Genomic DNA, 20,000 nt, shown 5'->3' with positions numbered 1-20,000 from the left:
TCTGTACTATCTGAATATCTAAATAATCTATGTCTAGATGTAGATGTACGATACAGTGCTAATATCACTAAGATGCAGAATCAGATGCAAATAGAGTTACAAATAAAGTTGCTTTATAGACTATTAATGAAATGACTGGATGACTAGATGAAACGTCTGTCTATCCATCAACCACTACCCTTTATCATTCACAGGTAATGTGTCAACAAATCCATCCTGCATCAAACTTGCCAACTTTTCATGCTACAAGTAGAGCACACACACACACACACACACACACACACAAACACTTTGGACTGTGAAAAGGGCTAAATACTGCAATTAGATCAAATGAATAGCATGAAAGGGCAGCCTTTCAATAACCGGCATTAGGCTTTCGATACATATGGTGAGTAATGAGTTCTCTTGGGGATAATAGTGGGCAGATCACTGGGAGTCTTTTCACGCTCAATGCAATCTTAAGTATCTACACAGCATATGTTCAGTAAAAAATATTTAAATATAAAAATATATACAAATATATAAATAAATAAAAAATCAAGGCATAGAGGGTGTGTTTTGTGTATGTGTATGTGTGTGTGTATGTATGTGTGTGTGTGTGTGTGTGTGTGTGTGGGGGGGGGGGGGGACTGATTAGAAAGTTGCTAATTGACTGTACTAGCTGTCAGTTCCAGTCGGGGCTGAAGTCAGAGTTATTGTCTCCATTATCTTCCAGGAGTAGAGGGGAAGGGTTTAAAGAGTGTGTTCTGTCTCACACACACACATATCCCGGACAGGACAGGGCACAGACACAGGTGGAGGTAGAGGCCGAGGCAGAGGAAGGCTGCTTGGTGGCTTTTCCTCGTTTGGCTTTGCGTCGCTCGGAGGAAGAGTGCAGACAGGCATGCGTTTGATGCGCCCATCCAAGAGCTCTCTGCAGCCTCTTCCGTCTCCTTCAAGCGAGCCTGCTGCCCTTTCGGCTCGCTGGCTTATGAGGGCGGACTCGACCTGCGTTTAGCTGTCTGTCACACGCGTCGATGCCTGCTGGCTTGCCAACGATAAGGAAAGGTTGCCGCTTACAGCCCCGATGCTCAGCACAAACAAGCCAGCGCCAGTGTGTATGCGCCAGCCTCGTGTGCATATTAATTTGAAGACAACACAAGCAGAGCTACCAAAACAAATAAAAATAAATCTATATAAACAGATAAATAAATAAATCTATAAAGCGTAAAATCAGCGAGGAGAGAGGGCAGATGTGCAAAGGCAGGGTGCAGTGGCATTAACAAAGCGGGCGCTAAAATGATTCCATTTACTGGCCTAACAAAGGCAGCACGCGCCCAGGCTTTCAGCAAGCATCAGAGCGCATCACTCATTTCCTCTCTCACTCACTCACTCACCCTCTCTCTCTCTCTCTCTCTCTCTCTCACTCACCCTCTCTCTCTCTCTCTCCCTCTCTCACTCACTCACCCTCTCTCTCTCTCTCTCTCTCTCTCTCTCTCTCTCTCTCTCTCTCTCTCTCTCCCTCTTACTCCATTGCCCTTTCACTCTCACTCCCTCCATCCCTCCATTTCTCTCTCCCTCTCTGCCCATTTCCCTCTCTCTCTCTTCTCTGTCTCTCTCTCCCTCACTCTCTCTCCCTCCCTCTTTCTCTATCTGCGGAGCTATGCATGAAATGAACCACTGCCCAGGCTAATGGCTTATTGGGGCAGCAGCAGTAGGGCCAGCAAAGAAATATTAATAAGCACTATATTCTGTGGGACCGGAGAGGCAGGAGAGGGGAATGAAACAGCCTTAATGATGGCTGTATTTATTGCACACGCCTGCCTGCCTGCCTGCCTGCCTGCCTGCCTGCTGTTCTGCGGCAAATATGCAATCACCAACAGGTGGAGGCTAACAGCTCAAAGGAAATACTTGAGGACCTGAGGACTACTGGATGCAATTAACGCAATTGACCAGTCCCAAGCCCATTCAGTGTTTCCCACAGAATTTAATTCTATTTGTGGTGGTAAGTTTGCAGAATTAACTTGAATGCAACAGTTTTTAGCAAATTAGCGCAGCGTGGTTATGATGCTAACCAGATTTAAGCACAATTTAGTACAACCTGGATAATCATTGTGTGGTGGTCAATGTTGTGGTGGGCCGCCAGAAATAAGTCAATGTATGGGAAACACTGCCATTGTTACTGTTGCTATGTTGGACTTTGGGAACTTTGGTCTGAAGAGCTTGTCAGAAGTATGACCGGTGCCAATGGTTCTGTCTCACCAGGCCACGAGTTAGTTTTAGGGCGCTATCCATCACATTCCTGAGCCAACAATAGGCGTCGCCATGACATCTCAGTATTCAGAAATATGGCTTTCTTTATCTGGCCGAAGCTGCATTGTATTGATTTTGATAGCATAGGCGTAACAGATGAATTATCAGTGGTACTATTGGTAGTTGGGTAAGTGTGCCTAGTACTACTGCTAGTGAGAAGCACGGCGAAAAGCACTTGAGAGTGTAAACGACTTTTGTGGGCAGCCGTGGCCTACTGGTTAGCGCTTTGGACTTGTAACCAGAGGGCAGCCGTGGCCTACTGGCTAGCGCTCTGGACTTGTAACCGGAAGGTTGCCGTGGCCTACTGGCTAGCGCTCTGGACTTGTAACCGGAGGGTTGCCGTGGCCTACTGGTTAGCACTTCGGACTTGTAACCGGAGGGCAGCCGTGGCCTACTGGTTAGCGCTTCGGACTTGTAACCGGAGGGTTGCCGGTTCGAACCCCGACCAGTTGGCAAGGCTGAAGTGCCCTTGAGCAAGGCACCTAACCCCTCACTGCTCCCCGAGCGCCGCTGTTGTTGCAGGCAGCTCACTGCGCCGGGATTAGTGTGTGCTTCACCTCACTGTGTGCTGTTTGTGTTTCACTAATTCACCGATTGGGATAAATGCAGAGACCAAATTTCCCTCACGGGATCATTAGAGTATATATACTTATATTTAGTCTGTCCATTAATAAAGACATCGTAATATGTTAGTGATTAGTCAGTGATCTTTTTTATGAGTGTGCTGTCCAAAATGTATGGACAGCAATTTGTTAATGCTCCTTCTCTCCAGTTAATATGCAGGTAATACATTGCGAAAAAATAAAATGTGTTATTAAAAGTGTTATTAATCGTAGATTAACATCAAAAAAATCTATTTGGTAATGTTTTTAGTATGAAGAGACTTACCTGGGTCTTATTTGGCAGTCAAACTTGCTGAACGCACTGGCAGACAAATTTGCTTGTTTTCAGGATGAGATGTCTTAAAATAAGTCAAACTCTTCCTAAATTAAGTTAAATGATTTTACGAGAAAGCACTAGGTAAGTCTCTTTATACTGAAAACAATACCAACTAGATTTTGATATAAGATTAATAACACTTGGTTAAATTTTGTTAGATAAGCAGTTTTTGCAGTGTATGTGTTAATATGCAGCAACAACTCTGAGATACAATGGAAACCTCCACAGTCCAAAAGTCCACGGTGAAACAAGTCATTTTTTATTTCCTCGATCCTTAACCCAGAACAGGTTTCCAGTGTGGATTAATAATTGATGGGAGTGCAACCTCAGCAGCTGCTTCTCCATCTCCGCTGGAGATAAGAACACAACCAGATACCTGTAAGCAGGATCTGCTTTTTATAAAACGCTCAAAAAATACGCCGCCTGCTGAAACTGAGACCAGTGTACGCGGATGGGGGCAGGGGAGAGAGAAAGTGCGAGAAATTCACTATGAATCTTCCTGGCCGTCTGGGCCTGGGTTTAAGTTCTCTAGTATCTCACAATCATCAGAAGTCAGGAGAAAATAATAATGTGTGTGTGTGTGTGTGTGTGTGTTAGTTTGCCTCCCAAATAGCTCGGTGTGAGAATACACGCCATGAGACGATCAATAAGCCATTAACATCTTTTGTTCCGCCCGTGCCTCTCAACCCCTAGGCCCAGAGGACTGTGGGACGCGACGCAGCCATTCTCCTCCCCTCCCCTCTCCCTCTCCTCTCCTCTCCTCTCCTCTCCTCTCCTCTCCTCTCCTCCTCCTCTCCTCCCCCTCTCCTCTCCTCTCCTCTACTCCCCTCCTCTCCTCTCCTCCCTCTACTCTCCTCTCCTCTCCTCCCCTCTCCTCCCCTCTCCTCTCCTCTCTCCCTCCCCCCCCCCCCCGTCTCCTCTCCTCCCCTCTCCTCTCCTCTACTCCCCTCCCTCCCCTACTCTCCTCCCTCCCCTCCTCTCCTCCCTCCCCTCCTCCTCCCCCCCTCCCTCCTCCCCCCTCCCCTCTCCTTCTCTCCCCTCCTCTCATCCCCTCTCCTCCTCTCCCCTCCTCTCCTCTCCTGTCTTCCCCTCTCCTCCTCTCCCCTCTCCACTCCTCTCCCCTCTCCACTCATCCTCTCCTCCCCTCATCCTCTCCTCTACTCTGCTGTGTGATCAGTCCATCCCAGGTCTACAGCACCAGGGCCCTTCCTGTAGAGGTGCATACCTCTTACACATGCAGGGCAAGCATGACCTGCTCCACAGAGATTACCTGGACATTGTGATGAGGACATACTGGGATCGTTTTTTCAGCGGTCGTCATTTGGCGTTGGGCCAATATTAGCCCCCTGGACGGAGGTCACTTTATAGCAAAATGAAAAGTGTGTCGTTGAAAAGCTCTCCGTCACTTACGGAACCGTGACTGGAGGGAGTGGCAAGGGTAAAATAAATCACCCCTAGAAAACACACACACACACACACACACACACACACACACAAAACATTCTGCAGTATTAATATGAAAAAGAGGTTCCTTTAACTCCACATTCATTTGCTGAGGGCTAAAAAAGAGGAAATTGAACGAACACCATAATATCTCTTCTAGCAGATCCCATTTCAGAAATGTCAATGCCCTCCTCTCTGCAAAACTGAGCAGCATTTCCAAAAAGCTTTCCTAATGCTCTGCACCGTGATTTCCGATGCATCAAATCAAAACTAATTGCTCCATTAACATTAACATGCACAATTGCTAATTAAATGTCGCACAATGGCGCAATGTGTCATCTTCATTTACAACTGTTGAAGTAAGGGTTTATAAATGTTTATGAAGGTTTCAGGCGGTGCTTCTGGACGAAGCAGCCACAATGATAACATTCACAAGTCAAACCGTGTGGATGTCTACTCAATCCAACGCTAGATTATTGGATGTGTGATCTTCAGGACAACCTTTTGCTGCAATCCTTCAAGGATTGACTGGGCGACACACAGTCACTTCTTACCTCATTGACATCGATGCCATTTCGCCTCATGTAGTCTCTGTCGTTCACCTGGCCTCCCTCGGCAAAGTCCATCGTCAGGATACGCTTAGTCGAAAGATCCCAGTGAATTTTTGGAACCTGTACAAAAGCAGAAAAAAAAAGAAAATGTTGTTGGATGATGTTGTAAAAGCACTGCGAAACAGCAACACGTTCAAGCTAATGACATTTTGTTTGGGCCTCTATTTCGCTCCCTCTGTCTTTGATTGCTTTGGTCCTGCTTGTTCTGAGCTCCCCTCAGAGTCATGCAGGTGCCATCACAAAGTGATTTGAAACAAACCAATTTCAAGTAAACATTTTGGATCTCTCTCTCTCTCTCTCTCTCTCAAACCTGTCATTACTGCTCTGTAGCAGCACCAGGGCCACTGGAGAAACGTCTCCTGCAATAGCACATAAAAACAGTGATATCATACAGCAGTCGCTTCCATGGGCTCCCCAGCACTCCATCTGATTAAGTCTGTTGTTTTAGGTAATTAAAGACCGCGTACAGCTTGGCAACAACACACTTCTCCACCCTGCATACAGTACATCTCATTTAAAGAGTCACTTTCTAGTCTGTCATTTAAGTAAAAAGCAAGCAATTCAGTTTGATTATAAGGTATGTGCAAAGTGACAAAGATGAAGGTGCCTGACACTACTTACTGTCTCAGAGATGTGTCTGCTTAGCATTTACAATCACACAATATGGCACCCTGCTAATTGTCTGTACACATGGATTTGCTTGCCACTGTCAGCCATTATATAACTAGCACCACAGCTTATTCTAAACCACACAACAGTTTCTAAAGTCACATGTTTGACTGCAGTTATCATCCCACTCACCATGACTGCTAAAACACACTAAATACATACTTAATTAGACCTCACACGCAAACACACAGATACACACTCAAACACATACTGCAGACACTTAACTAATGCTACAGACTTGCACACAAACCTAACTAGTCCCCGATAACACGTATACACTAGCCCTCTTGAGACTTGAGAGTAGCACACATGACATCCTACTAACATACTGTATAAACAGAAGAAGCCTAAATCACCCTAATGATCATATACAGGTCTCACGACCCCCCAACACACACAGACACACACACACACACACAAACACACACACACACACCTAAAAAGTGCTCCCTCATACAGTAAGGTGAGCTGCTACCCGTCTCCATCTCTATATCTGCTATGCCACGCCCCTAATAAGTGGGCTGACGTCCCCCTTCATGACATCGGTCACTGTGCATCCCTGAGACTTAAGGAACTGGGGAAGATCCCACGGTAACGCAGTTACACCCTCACTAGATTTTTTTTTGGTGCCATTCAGCAATTAATGAACCAACAAGTACTTAAATGGTAACACAAAAAGGTCTAAAATGAAATCCAAAACAATTAAAGCCAGAAAGTGCTCGGTAATGGAGTTACAGAAAATTATCATTACTTTTTTTACCATAAAAGTCAACATTATCAAACATGCAGTTCTCAAAATATAACATTAAAATAACTCATATATTTTAATTTCCAAACTATTAGCCGTGGTTTATTCATTGATTTCGCAAAATTTCTTCAGCTATGAGGTTAATACACGGGGCAGTGAGTATAGTATTAATATAGTTTTGTTCTTTTTAACTTGCATAAAACACCTCAAATAACTTTAGCCTTATACAGGAGCAAGAGTTTATCTTCTAAATCGCTAAAACAGCCTTGCAAGGTAACCATAATAGTGCCAATTGTGGTTTGGACAAGCCTAGCAGGAAGCTGTAGGGAACTGAAGAACTAGGCTTGTTCTTCCTGCACATATTTCTGTCATTTCAAATGTACTGTATTTCTTTCATTTCAGATGCATTTATTGTTGAGAGATTAATAAACGGAAGGATGACTCATCCCATGACTCCTCTAATATAAATGAGGCACACACACACACACGCACACACACACAGATACACACACAGACATACACATGGACATACACATGGAAATACACACACACACTAAAAACCACTGACCTCATTCAATAAGACTTTACATTTACTTGCGATAGCCCACCCAGACACAGGCTAGAGATAAAAAATAAATAAATAAATAAATAAAAACGGAGGTATCAGACTTTACTGATTATTCTGTCTGCAGAAGTTCTGGCAAGAGAGCTAGGCTGAGTCAGGAAGGCCTGAGGGAGGCATTAGGCATAAATACTATTGATCTCTTTATTCTAATTTCCTTAAGATACAATACGTCATTCTGATAGCATCTCCTATCAAAACGGCTGCAAAGCTAGAAAACCCTGAAGCCCAGACCAACATTCTGACCAACAGAAAATGCATTAATGCATTTGTGTGTGTGTGTTTGTGTGTGTGTGTGTGTGTGTGTGTGTGTGTGTGTGTGTGTGTGTGTATGGGCATGATTGTGTATGTGAGGTAAGCACTGGGCTAGTGCTCCTATGAATACATTCAGGACCTCTGGAAGTCTCTGTAAGTGTGAGAGTAGATGTGTACTTGAGTGTGTGTGTCTCTGTGTGCCTGTGACCATGATATGTTGTGTGTGTCTGTGTGTGTGTGTGTGTGTGTGCCTGTGCGTGTCTGTGCGTGTCTGTGCGTGTGTGCGTGTGCGTGTGTGTCTGTGCATGCGTGTCTGTGCGTGTCTGTGCGTGTCCGTGTCTCACTCGTACAAACCTTGAGGAAGTCAAAGTGCTTGAGCATGTTGGCCACCTTCTCTGCGTTGCGGCCCTCGTTGAGGAAGTCCAGCTCCAGGGGCATGTTCTTCTTGGCCTCCTCCACCAGCCACATGAAGGCGAAGTCCGGGAACAGCCAGTGGACCACGTGCACCAGGAACTGGACACATCGGAGCACAAAAACAAACGCATTCTGATCCCGAAACATCCAATAATAATCACAACTTCCGCAACTAAAAGAGAAAAATACATAAACATAACACAAAGACTGAGCCGTTATATATCTTCCATGCCAATGTGATGTTTTAGTCAGCCATTCTGATTGCTGCCATTGGAAAAACAATGAGGGCGCATTGAGCAAATGCAAGAGTGACAGCAGCATGTGTTGTCCGTCTGTCTGACTTGTACATCACATAATAAACACGCAAAGCCATTACTGAGACACACTGCACCACTATCCAGCAAAACTAGCCACAGGCTACAAGATCATATAGGAGCTGGATGTTGGACTCTGCCTGTGCTTTTCTTCATCGGAAAAACAAGAAGACGGATATGATCCCACAAAATGACTACCACTTTCCACCCAACCACACACACACACACAAACATGCGTGTGCACACACACACACACACACACACACACACACACACACACACACACACACAGTGATGACAGTGATAGAGCATGTGAATTAGCGCTCCGGATTTGGGAGGCTAGTCGGTCTCGGCCTCCCTGCTGGTAATTACCTCCATGACGATGATGTCCTTGGAGCTCTGCGTCTGGACTTTGGGGTGCTGCACCTTGACCGCCACCGTTCTGCCGTCCTGCAGAACGGCCTTGTGCACCTGAGCGAGTGAGGCCGCGCCCTGCGGCTGCTCATCGAAGCTACTGAACACCTCGTGGATCTGTGGACACCAGACATACTATAGATACATACATATATAATGCATATAGAATGCATATATAATACTATAAACAGACAACCAAAACCATGGGAGCATTTTTCCGGCTGCGGTATATGTTTAGTTTCCTTGGCAGAAGCTTTAATCCAAAGCCACTTGCAATATAGATTACAAGTAACCAATACAGTAGCATTAAGTTGCTGATAGACCTGATATAAATGAAAACAGTACCCCTCTCCCATTTACTTTTCAACATTCACATATTCTCTCATCATTACACACTGTGTGATGTGATTGTTCAAGGTTATAAGGTCAAAGGTCATCACCACTGCAACCCACCCTATCCCATCCTGAGCTATCCCAAAGTCCAAAGCAATCCCACTGCATCCCACCCTATCCCATCCTGAGCTATCCCAAAGTCCAAAGCAATCCACTGCATCCCATCCTATCCCACCCTGAGCTATTCCAGAGTCTGTATCAATCCCACCCAATCCCATCCTGAGCTATCCGCCAGTCCCTCACAGTAGATCAGTAGTCCTGGCTGTGGCGGAGACTCTGTGGAGGAGCGTCGGCTCGCTCGGGGCCTGTCTGCTGGGGAGAGGACAGTCTCTGCCTCTTATCAATCAGAGAGCTGGACTCTGGTGCTTGGCTGGCCATCACGGATGCAGCCGGAGAGAGAGAGACCACAGCAGGGCAATCCATCTGCTGCAGGACAGGTCTCCTCAGGGGGCGGCCTCCCCATGTCTCTCCGTCTTCCTTCTTTCTATTCTTCTCTCTCCATCCTTCTTTCTTTTCCCCCTCCCTCTCTCTCTCTCTCTCTCTCCCTCTCTTTCTCTTCATCCCACTCAAAAGCGCACAAACAGACAAATGGTTTTAGCTGTGCCTGCCAAGCGATGTCAGAATTGAAATGAAAGTAGCTTTGTGATGTTACCGCCACAATGTGAGAGGCAGGGAAATCGTGAACACACAAAGCGACCAGAGTGACTCCGGTCACGATAGGAGATAACCGCTCACCACCACTACCACTCCTCTATCTCTACCTCTAACTTTCCTTTTAGGCTTCTCTTATTTACACCCAGGGTGCCAAAGATACAAGGATACAAGGATACAAGGAAGTTTATTGTCACATGCATATAGTTACTGGAAGTAAGAAATGCAGTGAAATTATGTCTGGTGTCAGCCTATTTGTGCATTAATGGGGGGGGGGGGTAAAAAGTGCAGTAGAAGAGGGGTTTAGTAGATTAAGTGGCAAGGGCTGCATAAAAAAGGTGGGGGAGGATTGGGATTGGGTGGAGGGCACCAACAAGGAGCAAAGAGGAAGGGGGAAAAAAAAAAGTAATGGAAAAATAGAACAGAGGAAGAAGAGGATGCTATAAAAACAGATGACACCACACAATTAACATGTGGAGGCTGTAGCAAAGGGTGTCAGTAAATGAGGCCCTACTGTTCTGACAGCATGCCATATTCAAATGGGAATTTGGTTGAAAGAGAGATAGAGAGAGAGAGGTAAAATAGAAAGGGAAGAGGGAGAGAGAGAATGAGACTAAGACAGAGATGGAAGGAAAATGGAAGAAAAAGAGAGAGAGAGAGAGGGAGGGTGTGCATCAGATGCCAAACGTTTGTGTCGCAGATGACCTTGAGCAACTGCCGGCCTGCCGGTGCGGAGTCGACCCAACTTTCCCTCTCGCACGGCACCGATGATTTATTCATGGGCTTCACGGGTGTCAGGTTTGGGCTGCGGCCATCTGTGTCAGTCTAGCCACGACCGCATACGCCAACCCAGCGAGATGAGCACGGGGAGGGAGAGATGGAGTGAGAGGAAGAGGGAGAGAGAGAGAGAGGGGGGTGGAGGTAGAGAGGGGAGAGAGAGGTAGCGAGAAGGGAGAGAGAGAGAGACACAGAGAAAAGGACAGAGGGAGAGGTGCGGGCCAGGTGCCAAGAGCTGTTTCCGGGTGGCAGGTACGAAGCTCCGTCTGCCACCAGGTAGTGGGTGTCCGCTCAGCTCGACTGGGCTGGGCTGCAGCTAGCCGCTCACCTGCACGACGTGCAGATGGGAAAGCCCTGCGTAGAGTGGTAGGGGCCTGGAGCACAGCCAAAGACATGCGTATACGGAGCATACGGTGTGTCCCCATAAACATACAAAAGCTGATTCAAACCCACACACACACATATGCACACACACACACACACACACAGGTATGACTAACACAGCTAAGCAGTGTTCGCGTGTTTGCGTGTTTGTGTCTGTGCTGTGCGTCATTTCTTCAGCCTGTTAGGAGTGGTGAGAGGCTGGAGAACGGCCAAAGACATGCACACCTATTGTGCATACGGTGTGTCCCCATAAACATAAAAAAGCTGATTCACACACACACACAACCCATCACCCACACACACACACACACACACAACCCATCACCCACACCTCCCCCACACACACACACACACACAAACACACACACACACACACACACACACACACACACTCTTCTTAGCATGTGTCACTCTCTGTGTGTGTGTGTGTGTGTGTGTGTGTGTGTTGTGCGTCATCTCTCCCGCCTGCGTGGCTGAGCCGTGACAGCTCATGTGTGTGTTTATTGTGTTTGTCACTCTGCCCGCGTGCCTTGGCGTCAGCACCAGTGCGTCTGTGTGGGCTAGCTGTGTGGGCAGCCCGCTGACCTGCTGATCTGACAAAGCACCAATCCTCATGACTACCTGCCCTCCTGGGGCACAGGCAGACCATCAGGGCTCGCTTACTCAACACACACAGACACACACACACACACACACACACACACACACACACAGAAACATATAAACACACATCACCCAGCAACAGGACATCTGCTTTTAGCAGGTGTGTGTGTGTGTGTGTGTGTGTGTGTCACTCTAGCGACAGATAAAAGGGCAATGTTCTCTATACACAGCAGTAAATCACCTACCTGTGAAAGCTTTGGCTCCACTGAGCAGTAAAGCAGGTCAAACACACATAAACACGACATACACACACAAACACAAAATGAGTAGCATCCATACACATATCACTAGGGCTGTGCATCGATATCGAAATATCGATATATAAATATAATATATCGCCACTTGCGCAATATATTGTATTGCCACTGCCGCCAAATATCGATATTTTTTTTATTAAAAATCAAAAGGCTGTGCAAAAATGTCACACCTGACTATTGTAATATTTTTTGTATTACTTGTCTGTATTAATTATGAGTTTCATGTGATCTACATAGTATACTGCCCAAGTGGAACAGAGCAGGTCACGTTTCCAGCTCTGGTAAAAAGTATTGCAGCATATCACAGTATGCATCACATCGCAATATAACGTGATGTATTGTATGACCTACAGTATGTATCGTGATGTGCATCGTATTGTGAGGTCCTTGCCAATACACAGCCCTAATACAAACGTGCAGCATTGACACACATATTAATCTAAATTAACTGACCCTCCTACCAGAGATGTACAGTACCTAAGGGGAGAGTGTGATCTCACTTATCTCTAACATCCTGCGCTACAACAGTGTCACATACTGTGGCAAACAAAAGTGGAACTACTTAAAGCGATGGTTCGGAGTAATTTCATCCTAGGGTCCTTTGCACCATGACCCCGAGCCAAACACCCTCCCAGAACCTGTTTTCCCAACTTTTATCTCGTAAATTACCCCACTAATAATGACCTGAATGGTACGAAACGTCTACAGAAGTACAACTATGTTCTTTACTCATAAAACGAGGCATTGAAAAGTTTGTAAATACACCAGGAGTTTATTTAAATAACACTTGCCTGATTATCTGCTACTATACCGCTGCGTCGACGTTACTTCCGTGATTTGGGAAAAGCCCGTAAAAGTCCTGGCAGGGTGTTTGTGCTCGGGGTCATGGTGCAAAGGACCCTAGAATGAAATTACTCTGAACCATCGCTTTAAGTACAGTGCTTAAGTATGAATGGGGAGTATCTGTACTTTACTGGAGTTTTTATTTCTCCTCCTACTTTTGCTTTTACTTTACTACATTTTTAAAATGAAATGTATACTTTTACTCCACTACATGTTCATTAGCACCATTAAAGCTACAGTTGGCAAGTCTGACAGATTGAGAGGACTGAAAGTTTACAACTCTCATGCCCCTCCCCAACTACCACCGAGCACCCTCTCATCGAGTTTGTGCTTGTCAGTGCGCACCAGACTGTACCGGACTGTGATTGACAGTCAGATCTCACACAGCCCTGCTCTGATTGGACCAGAAAAAAACGGGAGCTGTGGATTTTTGCAAAACAAATAACAGGCTCTAGGTGGAGGTAGAAGTGCAGGTTTTTTCTAAAACCGGCTGATTTATGTTGTTCTGTCGGAGCATAGTATCAGTTTTAGTGAATATGATCAAAAAAATCTTGCCAACTGTAGCTTTAAGTACAAAGTAGGCTAAAATAATGTGCTAATGAAAACAAAAGCCACAGTTCCCATTCAGCATGTTGCATGATATTTTCTGACCTTATGTCACCACGGGACACAGCAATGAATGAAGACAGTGACAGAGTTAAGACCTAGCAAATATAGCTAAGACATAGCACACCAAGGCCACTATGTAAGCTGTTGTAAGGAGGTGCATTCCATTACAATTCTAACTGCTTGCTTGCATTAATAGCACTTTTGTTTAGGCTCCCAAAGTGTGTTTATGGAGTGTGATGTAGCTGCCTTTCTAAACAGGTTGGTTAAAATATAAAAGGAAGCAGCAGTGAAAAATGACTGGCAGGCATACCTTTGTTCTGGCTTCGAAGACATTGTGTATAAAGTGTAGGCACCAAGTTTTAAGGTGTTGCATGAATTTAATAGCTTATCTAAAGTTCTGACTGCTTTCCTTTTCATTAAAAGCAGAGTGAAGGGAGGGGGTTCTCACCCTACCTGGCCTTGAAAGCTCTTACAAGTACTTTGTACTTCTATTTTCAGCACTTGTTTTCAGTATGTTTAATAATGGGCTAAATAACAGATACTTTAAGACTTTTACTTAAGTGGTGTGCTTATAGATTACTTTTACTTAAGTCATTTTCTAATCAAATATCTGTGCTTCTCCTCAATTGTGGGTTTCGGATACTTTATACAACTCCCTACACACACTCACTCACACACACACACACACACACACACACATGTAAACAACTCCTGCATGTGCAAACTTGCAGTGTGGGGACAGGTCAGCCATCAGAGTGAGGTCTTCTCAGTGGTCCCCACATCGCCGCTGGCATCTGTCTTCTCCCATAGGGCACCCACAGAATCAGGGACGGACACAGCAGGAGACCGAGAGAGACAACCTGCCTGATTAGGCTAATGTAAGGAAAGGCCTGACCAGAAGTACGGATGGAGAGAGAGAGAGAGAGAGAGAGAGAGAGAGAGAGAGAGAGAGATGGAGAGAGAGAGAGACAGGAAAGAGGGAGAGAGAGAGAGAGAGCGAGATGGAGAGAGAGAGAGAGAGAGAGAGATGGAGAGAGAGAAAGAGAAACAGGAAAGGGAGAGAGAGAGAGAGAGAGAGAGAGAGAGATGGAGAGAGAGAAAGAGAGACAGGAAAGAGGGAGAGAGAGAGAGAGAAAGAGAGATGGAGAGACAGGAAAGAGGGAGAGAGAGAGAGAGAGAGAGCGAGATGGGAGAGAGAGAGATGGAGAGAGAGAGCGACAGGAAAGAGGGAGAGAGAGAGAGAGAGGAGTGAGGGTGAGGATTGATAGACAGACATAGAAAGAGAGAGACAGCAAGAGAGAGGCGAGAGAAAGAGAGAAAGAGAGAGAGAAAAGAGAGAGAGGAGAGAGACGTCCCAGTGCATCTAAAGGCTCTCCCTGTGACACATGATCAATAGCTAATCCAGCCGCCATGCCACGAGGCTCCCACTGAGCTTTGCTTACACTCAGCCTGTGATTGTTCACTTGAATAAAACCTGTTGCAGGAGCCTCTCTGTGCAGTACAGCAAACACACACGTGCTTCACAGAGCGCTCATGCGCAGCTGACACTGGCTTTGTACTGAGCTTGAGAAGGCGCATGCAAGTGCAGTGTGTGTGTGTGTGTGTGTGTGTGTGTGTGTATGTGTGTGTGTGTGAGTGTGAGTGAGTGAGTGAGTGAGTGAGTGAGTGAGTGAGTGAGAGAGAGAGAGAGAGAAAGATAAAGAGAGAGAGAGAGGTTGTGTGTTGTCTTACACACAATAACACAAAGCAAAGTCAGTGTGCACACACAAACACACACACACACACAAATACAGACAAATATAAACAAAGGAGAACACATGCAGAGCCCACGCACACACACACACAAATAGACACAAAGGAAAACACATGCAGAGCGACACAGACACAGACACACACACAGACACACACACACACACACAGACATACCGTAAATCCTCAAATTATGGCCGGGATTCTATTTATAGCCAGGCCTCGGATAATAGCCGGGTTGTGGTCGATTCGGACAAATAAAGGCCGGACCCCAAATACAAGCCGGGGTGATAATTGCCTACCAGTAGGGCTATCAGTCCACGAGCACTAGAAGACATTGTTTCGATTTAACTCAATGAAAGAAAATAGCTTTTCTTAATATTTTATATTGTTGGTTGGTTTAATAGGCCGTTGGCCTTAAAGTTGCAAGCCTACTACCAATGAAAAGTCTCCAACATCGTCGCTCTCAAGCTACCAGTTTCTTGCCGCCCCCTTCTGAGCTTGCCAGAGGTTGAAGCAGTCACTAGGCCTACTACAGAACATTTTAAACACAATTGTTGCCACGAGGCATTCCAGCATAAGGATTTAATAAAAAAAAGTAGGCCTAAATCATACATCATTAAAAAAATAACTCCATTTAGGCAATTAAGCTAAGATTCCCATTAAAGCACAGCGCACGTTCAATGAAATGAAAGTGGCTGCCTTGTCTTGCAATAAGCGGGTGGAAACGACACTCTTTTAACTAATAACTTAATAGTGAACAGTGAACCAAATACCCCCCAGATTTCAGTGTTCATCAGTCCCAACATTTAGCAATATCAAACAGTCCAAAAGTAAATTAAATCCCAAACCAAAACGAAAATCTTCTAAGCCTAATAAGAAATAAAGGCCTGCCTTGAATATAAGCCTGCCCCAAATAAAGACCTGTGCTTTGTGCAGGCTACATAAATAAAAGACCACAAGGTCACAATTTGAGCATTCACGGTATACAAATAAAACCAGACAAAGAAACACACAAAAACACACAGCATGGGGTGAAGCACAGCAGGAGACCACCCCCATACACACACACACACACACGCGCGCACAGACACACACACAAGCTTGTGTATTCAGCGCGGGCGACATGATGATCTATCTGCCTTAACGTCCTCCTGTCCCTGGGGGACCTGGGTAATAGAGGCAATTAGCCAGTGTGAAGGTTAAGGAGCAGCCCTCTGGGAGTTGTAGTCATTAGAGGAGCACCTAACGCACAGAGCCATGTGTCATATGCAATACGCTCCCCACCCAGCCCTCTGGGAGTTGTAGTCATTAGAGGACACAGAGTCATGTGTCATATGCAATACGCTCCCCACCCACACCAGCCAGAGCAGGGGGCCATGACCTACACGGACTGTGGGTTTACATTAAATACACACACAAACACACACAGGGTTCATATGAAACACACACACACAGACTCTCTTACTCACACACTCACGGTTCATATGAAAACACACACACACACACACACACACACACACACACACACACACACTAGTGTTGCACGGTGTATCTATACTAAAAAGGTATCACGATGCCTTCACGCAAAAAACGATACGATTTCCGACGTTTTTAGAATCGATACTTTATTAAAATAATAACTTCTGTGTCTGTGTGAACTGCTGCTTTCACTGCTCCTTGCACACATCTAGGCAAGTGGGCGTGTCAAGCAGGCAGCTCTGAGTGAGTGAGTGCGCAGCAACGTCAACATAGTTCTTTGCCGACAGTCCTCGTGCATCTTGTGGATAAAACAAAAGGTGATGTGAAATCTGGAACTATTTCGGATCCATCGCGAATAGTGAAGGCAAGCCATCAGGTACACAGAGGCCCGTTTGTGAAATATGTTTCAAAGTCATTTAAAGCAGTAGGCTATGCATGGAACTTGGCTAAACACCTCGCAGACATATATATCCGAACATTTTTAAAGAGTTCAAAGAACGACAAGTTAACGAATATGCAATAAAAAAACACAACTACATGGTTAGTGCCAAGTTCTTCTCTTCTGTTTTAGTCTAGCCTAAGTGAAACGAGTATGGTTCTCTGGGATAAAGCGAACCTTCCTTCATCAATGAATTTTGACGAGACATAACGAGCTGTAATAATTTTGATGAGACATAACGAGCTGTAATCATCGGGTACTAACGTGATGAAAGCACAATGTTCACGCCAGAATAACATTACCAACACTACCAAACAATCTATTTCATGTTCGGTCAGTACTACTGGTAATATTTGTCATGGCATGTAGACTGCAATTTGTTCAATAATTATTGCCCAGATGTAGGATAGGCTACCCAAAATGCGCTAATTAAAGCCCACAGCATATTACCACCAAAGCTTGTTGAGTCCTAATAATAATAGCGGCTTATTGTTACGTGGTAGCAAATCATGTTATCAAAGAAATAGACGTAATGTAGGAATGCACACAGATATATTGCAACAGGTAATGGTGTAGGCCTATATCTGATGATGACATGAGTGGTTGGAATGTCGTACTTGTACACTGGGCGCAAAGAAGACTATCCTCACATTTTTCCCTTTGCAACTGCCAAAGAAGTCCCACGAACACGGGAAAGCCTAGGATAACCTATACTGTACATCAGAGGGTCTAAAGATTAGGCCCCTCTGCATAGCATTCAGTGATTTGCATGCAGTAATTTCAACACTGACCTTGATCTAGCCTAGTTTGGCTATTTAAAGCTACTTTATTGCCAAAACACAGCACAATGTAAATGAACTATAACAAACAATAAAGGACTTAATCACACAAAGTAGGCCTACTATTTTACTGACTAAAAAATAATAATTATGTAGGAAGTTTAGAAGTTTAGAACCCAGAATTGACCTGCACACTACAAAAGTGCACCGAATTCAACACAAATGACTCAATACACTTGGAGGAGGTACCAGTCCTTTCTTTTCCAGATATCTTAGGATTTCGCAGTAGCATCGTTTCAGTATCGAGCATCGTGTTATTTATGGCAGGTATTGTATTGAAGTCATAATTTTGGTATCGTGACAACACTAACACACACACACATACACTCACTGACCGACTCACACAAACACAAACACAAACACAAACACACACACACACACACACACAGTGTACTAAAGCCTGTGTTTATAAAGCTCAGTGAGCATTGCTGTCCCTCAAAGATAAAGACTCGATTTGAACTGTTTAGACATTTTATATCAAAAACAGCCAACTATGTACAGTGCGCCCTGTATGGCCCTCTCCACATCTCCCCACACATCTCTGCACTGGCACAGGCATCTGGGAGGGAGATTCTGCTCAGCATTAAATGTGTAAGCGCAATGTGTCCCACTGCATGATTAAGGGAGCTTTGCATCTGGGTGCATGTGTGTGTGTGTGTCTGTGTGTCTGTGTGTGTGTGTGTGTAGGTGTGTGTGTGTGTGTGTGTGTGTGTGTGTGTGTGTGTGTGTGTGAGAGAGAGACAGACATCTTTGTTTGTATGTATGTGTGTGTAAGCTTTCTGTGTTGGAGATGTGTGGTGTGACGTGTGTTTGTGTAAGATATGTCCAACTTTGTGTAAGTGTGTGTGTGTGTGTGTGTGTGTGTGTGTGTATATGTGTTCCTGTGTGTGTGTGTGTGTGTAGCTTATCTAAAGCCCCAAATGCCTGGGGAGCACAGATCAGCCGGTGCCTGTGATGGACTGATAAAAGCGATTGCCCCTTGACCTCGTGTGGCTGGGCAGCAGCCATCATTGTTGCAAACTGTAATCTCCATCGGGCCCCAAATCGCCTCCAACGCTAAACAAAAGCTAGGCAATCGAGGAGCTAAGGGAGTGTGTGTGTGTGTGTGTGTGTGTGTGTGTGTGTGTGTGTGAAAAGACAGGGAAGGACAAGTAACGAAAACAGATGGCTAGATACACTAACACATACAAAAACACACAAATCCACATATACAATCACATGCTCACACACTTTCACACGGACACATATAACTGCTCTAACCAATACGCATTGCTGAAAAAGATAGAAAGGAATAGTCACACGTGAGCCTAATAACATCTCAATTTTACTATTACTATAAACACAATAATACGCACAAAACGCACACATTTTGACATCACTATACACATTACAGGACTTTCTAATGTAGTGATTCCTTCCGGCAAGGCGCATAAAAGAAACTGGTAAATGTATTCAGAGTCAATAACTAGAGTGCACCACCATTGTTGAATTTCCCCTGGGGATCAATAAAGTATGTATGTATGTATGTATGTATGTATGTATGTATGTATGTATGTATGTATGTATCTATCTATCTATCTATGTATCTATATATCTATCTATCTATCTATCTATCATTCCTATTTCAAAAGCAACCACAGGAAGCTTGTCCATGCTGTAAAATACCCCATCATTCAAAAAGAGACTGCAACCATCAACAGGCTCACAATAACCTGTGCTTTCAATATGGCACTTTAGAGTGAGCCGGCTATTTACAGTAGCTCTGGGGTCAGCGTTATAGGCCCTTGTTTTGAAATGGATTATGTTATCCTGATTCAAACTATATATAGAAAAAATAAATATCTTTACTAATCACCACTTTTAATTAATTCATTTTAATGTACGGAATGAAATCCAAACATACCACACCACACTTATATTTACATTTAGTACACAAAACAACAACAACAACAGGAGCATTTTGAACTGGCTTTATAATGCCCTTTTGCTGTGTGTGTGTGTGTGTGAATAATTACATTAGTTTTAAAGCATGGTTCTCTACGACACCATGGCCTTCAGCCCCCCATCTCCACATACACACACACACACACACACACACACACAAACACACCTGAAAGGGACTGATGGAGACTGCAGCTGCCAGCTATCACATCAGGCGAGAGAGTGCCAGGCTGGTAGTCCACAGACGGCGGC

General features: G+C 44.9%; 1 protein-coding gene across 3 annotated transcripts in view; it reads right to left on the bottom strand.

Moving 5' to 3' along the window:
- adck1 (aarF domain containing kinase 1) overlaps positions 1 to 20,000 on the bottom strand; it is a 132,803-nt gene that overhangs the window by 49,789 nt on the left and 63,014 nt on the right. For 2 of the 3 annotated variants that reach the window (XM_048228628.1, XM_048228627.1), the window contains exons 5-7: positions 8,680 to 8,838; positions 7,934 to 8,092; positions 5,229 to 5,345 (exon numbers count right to left, since the gene is read on the bottom strand). In XM_048228628.1, the coding sequence (XP_048084585.1) occupies positions 5,229 to 5,345; positions 7,934 to 8,092; positions 8,680 to 8,838 (435 nt within the window). Of the gene's footprint in view, positions 1 to 5,228; positions 5,346 to 7,933; positions 8,093 to 8,679; positions 8,839 to 10,470; positions 10,614 to 20,000 lie in introns of those variants that run through there. The other variant, XM_048228629.1, reaches the window with a different exon arrangement.

This window comes from Alosa alosa, chromosome 19, assembly GCF_017589495.1.
Source record: "Alosa alosa isolate M-15738 ecotype Scorff River chromosome 19, AALO_Geno_1.1, whole genome shotgun sequence".
Classification (NCBI taxonomy): Eukaryota; Metazoa; Chordata; class Actinopteri; order Clupeiformes; family Clupeidae; genus Alosa; species Alosa alosa.
This window is presented reverse-complemented; position numbering and strand designations above follow the sequence as displayed.